Below are 9,079 nucleotides of genomic sequence, written 5' to 3' on the forward strand. Positions count from 1 at the left end.
AGCCAAAAAAAATTGTGGCTAAAAAATTTTGATAGGTGAATGAAGAAAAATGAAAATTATATGGAGAGACCATAAAGCATAATTTAAGAATGAGGGACAAATTCATTTTAAAATTTTACTTATTTATTATTTTGTATATTTTTATTCTTATTCCTGATTTTCAAACCTAACCCCATTACCAATATTATTAAATAGTATAATTGCATTTAACCATCATGGCACACAGAGAGAGAGAGAGAGAGAGAGAGGTAAAAGAATCAAATGAAAGAAACTTTATCAATTAGATTATAAAATAAATAGACCTATAACATTGTTAAATATTGGCCTTGTAACTATACTAGACAATAGGGTTTAGGACTCAGCCATCCCCACTAAACTAACTGGTTCCTCTTATAACCCATTTGTTGCCCGTCGGCCTCCAGTGAATGTTTGTATTGATTTTGGGAATCCCTTCCCCCCAATAAAAGGGAATAAAAAGAAAAAAAAATTACAAATAAATAAATAAAATCAGCCTTATTAACATCATTTCAACTGGAAGTAGAGGGCCCTTCCAAACGAATATAATCATACATGATTCCTTGGAACGGGCTTGTATGTTTTGTTTGGGTCAAATATATGATATTTTCTCCAAGAATAAGCCAATCACTCCTTATCTCAATGTTGAAAAGCCAATATAGTCCATGGATTCCATGTCTTGCGATTGCATTATCCTTCCCTATTACCCCAGTTGTGAAGTGAGGAGGATCCACTGTCAGATTGTTGAACCGGACCTTCAAGCCATGAAAAAAAAAAAAAAAGTCAGCAGAACAATGATTTTGTCCATGTACGAGATGAAAGATCTAAGATTTCGTAATTCACGTTCTTGAACCTCACACATGCGGAAGCCTCGTGCTCTGGGTATGTCCCTTTTTCTTTTAAAATCCAAAATTTGAGACAGTAAGTGGTGATACTCCCACAAATATTTGAAGTAACCTAAGGACCTGAACAAATCGAAATGGGACTATAACCTCTATAACTCTCACCGTCTCAACACTCCCCTTGGCTCTAACATACATGGTTCTGCGTGTGGAGAGACAACTTAAGGAGGATAGTAAAGGGACTTAGGATCTAATACCATGTTAGAGAGTCCAACAGAAAAACCTTAAGGCGTTAAAAAGAGATAGGTCTTATTTGGAGTCACTGAGGACCTAAACAAACCTATATGAGACTATAATTCTGTAATTAACTCCCTACATCTCAACACATACCTGCAGCTCAGCATTTGCAGCAGAAGCGAGTGCCACTCTCAGGATATAAGTTCCATTTGGGTTACTGGCCACTATGTCAAGTTTGAAGATAATCCGCCATGTGGTTGCGTTGTATGTGTTGTTATCAATCCTTCTGCAATTGAAGGGCAAGAAAGGTTTAAGAAGCTAATATCTTTCCAAGAAATAAAACCAGCCAAAGCCAAGCAATGAAATGAAAAGAGAAAATAGAAGGCTAAGCTGTGTAAAATGTTATAGATAGTCACCTATCAACATGAGCAAAGAACCAGTCTTTGCTGTAGTCACTAGTACCAATGGTGTACACAAGGTCTTCCTCAGGATACAATTCTGCATATCTCTCCCACAGCCCATATTGTCTAAATGTATCCACAGGTGCTGAATCTGTACCATTGCTGCAATCCATTTTAAAGATCCAAATTGTCAATCACCTGTACCTCAACTGAACCTATACAGACATTAGATTTTACATTCCTAACAAGATCATACCCTTTTGGATTGCTGAGATAAAGTTTATTTATATAGTTTGGATCAGGACTAGGCACGAAAAATTCCGCCGCGGTACGATCAGGAACTCCAATCTCCCACAAGAGAGGACCTTGCCTTGGTGGTTCATATGTAAGATTACCCAGATTTAATTTGGATCCTGCATAACATGTTCACTGTGTTAACTTATTTTTATTTCTTTTATTTTATTTTTTTCAATTGCATTGGTCAGTAGGACTATTAGAATAAAACCTGGGGTGATGGTAATATTAGCTTCATATTTGTAATCTCCAATAAAACCAGGAATCCATCCATAAAGATTATAATTTCCAGGTCTAACACCATTTATGGAGAAAGATCCATCGGTATTAGCTGTAGTCCAGAACTGGTAACCCTGTAAACAAATGGAGTATAGGGTTTAGTGGATAAATTTTGAAGTAGATAAATTTTCTTTAGGAATGGAAGCTTTACTCACCTTGTTTTCTTTTTGCCAAGATCCAACATTTCCTGGTGCAGCCAAACCCAAGTAGGCAGAATCTGCAGGTATATTCTGTTTTTGAAGGAACCTAAACAGAAATAGCAGAAGCTAAAAAAAAATGTGGAGGAAGAGACTTTTAGAGAGAGAGAGTGAGAGAGGAACCTGTCTTGGATAAATAATTGACCACTAACATTCCCACGCTTATCCAAAGAAGGGAAGTCATCTGAAGCTGGGAAACTGTATGGCCAGTTTTGTACTTCTTTCAACATCTAATGAGAAAGCACCATAAGAAAGAGTTACGATATTATAAGCTAAAGCTGAAAAGAAAAATAATTTTCACAGACAAATTGAATCCCAAGTGTTGGGGTTCCACACAAAAACAATCATTCACATCGGAAGTGAATAGCCTGATGTGAAGGCATATAAAGACTTGGGAATTCTCTCGTTAACAGCTAGCTTTTAAAGATGAATTCTACCCGAATCCCAGCAAGTAGTATCCGAGAGTATAACATAAGAGAAATAATATTTTCATAGTTGATCTGAGAATTCAAACCTGTAGCTTTGCATCATCCCAAAGTTTAGTGGCATGTTCTCCATCAGAGGCCGAGTTAAGATATATGTAAACAGGGCCAAGAACCTTTTTCCATTGCTCTCCATTACTGAACTTCACTGATAGATCCTCACCAGAGTAGTGATTACTAGCAAATATCTTAACATGGCAAGCAATTGAGTTAGATTAGGTTCTTATTATGAGATAGCTCATTTATATTGGACCCTAAATGGGTGGACTTACCGCAAGGCTTGTGGGGCCCACATGGGAGGTGAGGTCCTGCTTGACAGGCCCAGCTATACCGGATTCACCGCTGGGATTGATCACCCAGAATCCAATGGGAGGTTTGAAGCTGATCCAACCATGGACCTTCCTGTCTTCACTGTCACAGGAGTACTGGTACTTGTCATCAACCTGAGAGATGAAAAATTAGAATAAATAGAAAGACAGTTAGTAGTAGCAGTAATTAGGGGAAAAATTAGAATAAATAGAAAGACAGTTAGTAGTAGCAGTAATTAGGGGAAAACCCAACCGGTTAAACCAACTGAACAACCTGAATCGAACCGAATCCTTTTCATGCTAGTTTAGGTTTAGGTATTATGAAACCAGTTGAAAATGCTGCCACCGACCAAACGAAAATCAGACCAAACCCAATACCAGACCGATATAAGCCAAACCCGAAAACGAACAAAAACCATATTTTTCCTGTATTTGTTTATATATATATAAACTGAATCAGATTGAAACTGAGTATTCCCTTATTGGGCTGGTTTCAGATTAGCCCAATACATCTCAAAACTCAATTTAACCCGATCGAATTAGGCCAAACTGACCATTTGACACCCTCCAGTAATAGTAGTAAGGAACAACAAAGATTTAGTTCTTGCACAGAAAGATTTGTGGGATATGAGATTTACCTCTCCCTTGAGTTCAGGATTGCTTGGATTTGTCAATTTAACTGCTTCTGGGTAGGCCAAGGGTTGACCATTCTCCCGGTCTTCTGATGTGGGCATGATCCTTTGCCTCTGATCCGATATGGCCATGTAGTGAAACCTAATATAAACCATTTCAAATATCACATAAACAATCATAAGAAGTTCCGGCTAGCCCAAGTTTGGTTCAACCGAATGGTGCTCTGGTTTACAAAACTTTGGTTTTGGTTTAGTTTCCTTACAAGTCTTGGCTGAGCTTGAAAGCAATTCTGGTTCTTTCCATGGTGAAACCGGGCCATCCTTCCAAATGCTCATAAATGGCGTATGAGTAAAAACCAGAGCAACCTGGTAGCATTACAAACCTGGCAATTAACATAAGTAAAATTAATTAGAATTAACATTTAAGAAATAATTAAAGAAGAAATTGAGGAGATTCTAATCTTTTTTTTTTTATTATTTTTTTTTGCTAATGAGGAACTCCTCGAGTCTGCCCGATTTTATCCGGTTCAAGCTTAAGGTTAAACCAGATTCCAACTGAGGAGATGCTAATATTAATAAGACCTGTAAATACAAACCTTTTGTCTATATTTAAGGGAACACCTTTGTCTCCAGTAGAGGAATCCCATGTCATTGTGAATGAAAGCTCAATTTGTTCTTCCTTTTCCAATATGACCTTGAAATTTTGCCCACGGATGCTGTTTATAATGGTTGATTAAATGAAAAATAATTAAAAATCAAAGATGAACAACTTCCTTACTCAATGTAGCGGATATCAAAACCTAGTCTGAATTGATGAAATCAAACCAGATCAACTAAAACTGACATGAATTTATTGGATCATGTTTCGAACTGAGGTTTTGTGAGATCGAAGCCAAACCAATTAGATTGATCAAAATTAAACCGAACCCTTACTATTTTGTTTTCGATATGGGCTTCTATGAAATTGCTAGAACCAAACTTGGAAAAAAGCAATTAAAAAAAATAATTTTTTCATCATAATTTTTTTTAATGTAAATATTTTGAAAATGAAAAATCGAATGAATAACAAAAAGATAAGAAACCCATTAAGCCAACGAGATAAAACAAATCAAATAGGATAGAAATCAAACTTTGGCCTAATGGTTTGATTTTAAATTTGGCTCAATAAAAACCCAAGACTGGTTTAACCAGTTTGAAATCGGACCCAACCGAGTGATTGACGCCCCTTATTAATCTTAGCCCATTAACAATAGTAACCAAACAGAAGGGGTGTGAGATAAAACTTACTTTTCATACGTTCCTCTTTTGGATCTATTTCCAGTAGTAGGCGTTCTCCACACAAGATCCCAATAGCTGGTGGATATAGAATTCAATCCCAAGAAGAATTTCAAAATTTTATCAGAAACAAAAAAATAAATTTAGGAATCATTTCTAGAAATTGTTTCATGAAAAGGGTAGAAGCGTAAATGCATACCCTCTACCTTCTTCGCTGTTGCGATGCTCCAATAAATTATCGGTTCCATTGTAACTTATAGCAGTAATGAATCCTCCAGGCTTTGATAAGTTCACTTGGAGGAGGCCATTGTCCATCACAACCTGAAAAAAAAGAAGAAGAAGAAGAAGAAGAAGAAGAAGAAGAAGAAGAAGAAGAAGAAGAAGAGATTATTTACCCATAAAGCCCATTCCCTATAATGTTGGACATGTTTAAAATCAGACTAAAAACCAAAATCAAAAGGGTTTCAATTCCAGTTTGATCTAATCAAAACAGTCTCTTCCTGCATGTGATAATGGTAGAGGGCAAGAGGCCATTAAGTGTTGAGCATACATATCCCAGTTGCGTTTGGTATACATTTTTGGAATAGATCTTGGGTCTATAACTTATTTTGAAACTAGAAAAATAGAGAAAAACTGAGTTCCAAAAATGCATTACAGATCCAAAATCTTTATTCTGAGAATACAAATCAAACAATTCTTTTTTCTTAGAACTGTGCATATATGGAAGTACAAAAATCCTCCGCGGGGAGGCAGTGAGCGACAATGAGGATCCAACAGCTGAGGTGCATGCTAGGGCCCTCGCAGTCGTTGGATCCTACTGCTACTCACCGCTCACCGCTCACCGCAGAGGATTATGATCAAACCTTAAAATTGAAATGGGTCCATATCACAACTGGGTTCCAGTTGCACGCTTACATCTATACTTTGAATGAAATCAGCATATAATCCTCACCAGAACACCAAAGATACATAAAATGGGTTATTACATATTGTTCTTCAATCCGTAACTGCAGCTGAGGAGACGACGCAGGTACTTGGCCATTGATTCTTTGAGGAATGTTTCTACAATTAAATAGAAAGAAACACAAAAATCTCAGCTTTGATCTTAGCTTTCAAACCTATTTAATGACTACCCATCTCAGAAAAATCTATTAATCTCAATAGAACAAAGCCACATTCACATAGGAGAAACAGGTTCTTCTTCTTCACCTTGTCCAATTTGTTTTCAAAGAACAATCACCCAACAGGAACAGTTGCAGAAGCAATCCTAAGCAAATGAGGGACCTTTCCATCCAAGACACCTTCTCCATGTTTATAATCTAAACAGGAAAACTATTTATGTGAGAAAATGGGAAGAGAATGATAGCGAAAAAAAAAAAAAAAAAAAAAAAAGATCTATCGCCATTAATGCATAACGTACAAGCTTTAAATCCAAAATTAGGCAAAAACCAACAGAAAGTTTCAAGTTTTCCAGACACCTCTCTCTCTGAAGATTCTCACAGTTCAAACTGAAATTAGTTCTTAACTTCATATCCTCACCTCAGCTAACAATATGAGATTGTGATCTGTTAACGACAATGGAAAATCTAACTTTATTGTTGTGTTGGAGACGAGTCTTGCTTTCATTCTTTCTTTCCTCATTTCGAATGCTTAACCAGGCAGGCAAGCCACCCAATGACGTGACCCTAAATCATGCTAATTCTAAGGATCATTTGTTTGGTAGGCAAAAAACAAGGGTGTTAAAGAAAAAGTGGCGATCCCACGAGTCCGGTGACGCTACTCTGAGTTCACTTACCCTATATACTTGACACGTTTTATCTGTTAACAGAATTGTTAAATCGGTTACTTAACTTGTCTCAATTCTCTCTCTCTCTCTCTCTCTCTCTCTCCCTCTCTCTCTCTCTCTCTTCCTTCTTCTTCAACGCTCTTCCTTCTTCAGCGCTGTCCATAATAGACTGCCCTGATTCCAAGTATTGATAACTCTAATGGCTTCCATCTCTGCATGTCTGGTAGCATTCCGCGTTCTAGTACTACGTTTCTTCCTAAGGAGATGACCGATCTCCATCCTCAACAATAACACTACCCAGTACCCACCGGCACTCCAAGGCTGTTCAAGGCAAGTTTTGCTTGCTCTATAGCCAGAGCCATAAATGGAGGCGTGGGAGGTGGAATATCCCCTCCTGAAGCCATCTATCAAAGGCAACCTGTCGCTGGATTCGGAGAGTGTGAGGATCAGATGAACCTCTTCTGTGGAACCAATTATCGAACACCTAAGACGCAAGGTGTTGTGTTACAGTTACGAAGCACGTACAGAGACGAACCACAGAGGCAGAGAGGGTGGGGTGTCTTGCCCCCGAAACCCAAGAACGCAGAGCCAAGAGAAGAAGAAAGAAGAAAGAAAGAAGAAAGAAAGAAGAAATTCCACACCGTTTATTGGGCTTTGGTAACTCTCCAAGCATCTGGAGGGGTCAATGAGCCATCCAAGCAGGTCCACAAGCAACACCTATGGCTCCTAAAGGTTGTGCGGTTCCATCAAAACTGAAATTCCGAAGTATGCAAAATAGGTTAGACTTCAAAAACCTAAAACACGATCCTAACCATTAGCTATATAGGGTTTGGAATCCCTATGTTCCTAATATTTGGATACGTGTGTGCCCAGATTGATGCTACTTACTGAAAATAGTTATGTTAACTTTCTTACCTCACCCTTTTTTAGATTTCCATAGAAATCTATGTAATTTTCTTCTTAATTTATCTTGTATAAGAGAGAGAGAGAGAGAGGGGGGGGGGATTGAGAATTATTAAAATACTTGTGGCTCTATTTGGTTACAAAGAAAATGTAAAAGTTTCTTTCAAAATTGAAATGTTTTTTGTGTTTAGTTGCAAAAGAAATGCAAATTTTTCCCTTATGAGTAAATATATAAATATATTTTATAAAAAATATAAAATTTTTCCTTCACTCTCATTTTTTCTCAATCCACCCTTACAACCAAGCATACCAATACCATTGAATCCTCTTGAGGGTGAGTTGTTATGCATTATATTAGAGTTCATTTGAGCATATCATGGGATGTATTTTTTTTCTTCTTTCCTTTAAAGAATTATCCAAGAAAAAAGAGAGCATAATTTTAAATCTAAATAATTTGCAATTGAAAATGACACAATATATTTTAAATCTATCTCATTTAATTTACAATATATATTAAGCAAATTAAAATTATTTAATAATATTAGCTAACAATCATATATTGGATTCTTGTACATCAACGAAGTTAACAATATATGAGTAACAAAATCAATAAGAATATAAGTGGCACCAGTTTTCACTTTTCATGTGTCAAACTTGATTCCAAATAGACTTTGCCTCTTGCCAAATAGAGAAAATAAAATACAAAAATTGTTACACGATTTTAAACCACCGAAAATGGAAAAGAAGATATGCAACGCATGATGATTGGGGTTATACACAATTTAAGTAATGCCTCAAAGTTATGAATTTTTATTTTATATATTTTACCAAAAATTATTTTGTAGGTAGCAAATGTGATAGTTGAATTAAGAAAAATAAAAATTATATGGAGAGACCATAAACATAATTTAAGAATGAGAGACAGTTTCATTTTCAAATTGTACTTATTTGTTACTTTGCATATTTTTATTCTTATTCCTGATTTTCAAACCTAACACCATTACCAGTATTATTAAGTAGGATAACTGTATTAACCATTGCTTATGTCAAGTTAGTCACTTTCTTTACACACACACCCAAATTAGTTCTCCAATATTCAAATAACCATCATGGCACACACACACACACACACACAGAGAGAGAGAGAGAGAGAGAGAGAGAGAGAGAGAGAGAGAGAGAGAGGTAAAAGAATCAAATGAAAGAAACTTTATTGATTGGATTATAAAATAAATAGACCTAAACATTGTGAAATGTTGGCTTTGTAACTATACTAGACAATAGGGTTTAGGACTCAGCTATCCCTGCTGAACTAGCTGGTCCCTCTTATAGCCCATTTGTTGCCCTTCGGCCTCCAGTGAATGTATGTACTGATTTAGGGAATCCCTTCCCCTAATAAAAGGGAATAAAAAAGGAAAAAATTACAAATAA

The 9,079-nt window shown here is 36.4% G+C and overlaps 1 protein-coding gene across 1 annotated transcript in view; it reads right to left on the reverse strand.

Annotated features, from left to right (window-relative positions):
* Nucleotides 1-262: 262 nt before the first annotated feature.
* LOC122067168 overlaps nt 263-9,079 on the reverse strand; it is a 13,223-nt gene continuing 4,406 nt past the window's right edge. The window contains exons 9-25 of the mRNA XM_042631012.1: nt 6,383-6,502; nt 6,172-6,281; nt 5,949-6,024; nt 5,162-5,283; nt 4,975-5,040; nt 4,284-4,403; nt 3,951-4,070; nt 3,694-3,829; nt 3,020-3,190; nt 2,780-2,935; nt 2,389-2,495; nt 2,224-2,314; nt 2,001-2,142; nt 1,752-1,908; nt 1,511-1,657; nt 1,248-1,380; nt 263-770 (exon numbers count right to left, since the gene is read on the reverse strand). Of these exons, the coding sequence (XP_042486946.1) occupies nt 528-770; nt 1,248-1,380; nt 1,511-1,657; nt 1,752-1,908; nt 2,001-2,142; nt 2,224-2,314; nt 2,389-2,495; nt 2,780-2,935; nt 3,020-3,190; nt 3,694-3,829; nt 3,951-4,070; nt 4,284-4,403; nt 4,975-5,040; nt 5,162-5,283; nt 5,949-6,024; nt 6,172-6,281; nt 6,383-6,502 (2,217 nt within the window). The 3' untranslated portion in view covers nt 263-527. The remainder of the gene's footprint in view (nt 771-1,247; nt 1,381-1,510; nt 1,658-1,751; nt 1,909-2,000; nt 2,143-2,223; nt 2,315-2,388; nt 2,496-2,779; nt 2,936-3,019; nt 3,191-3,693; nt 3,830-3,950; nt 4,071-4,283; nt 4,404-4,974; nt 5,041-5,161; nt 5,284-5,948; nt 6,025-6,171; nt 6,282-6,382; nt 6,503-9,079) is intronic.

This window comes from Macadamia integrifolia, unplaced genomic scaffold (genome assembly GCF_013358625.1).
Source record: "Macadamia integrifolia cultivar HAES 741 unplaced genomic scaffold, SCU_Mint_v3 scaffold275, whole genome shotgun sequence".
In the NCBI taxonomy this organism is placed as follows: Eukaryota; Viridiplantae; Streptophyta; class Magnoliopsida; order Proteales; family Proteaceae; genus Macadamia; species Macadamia integrifolia.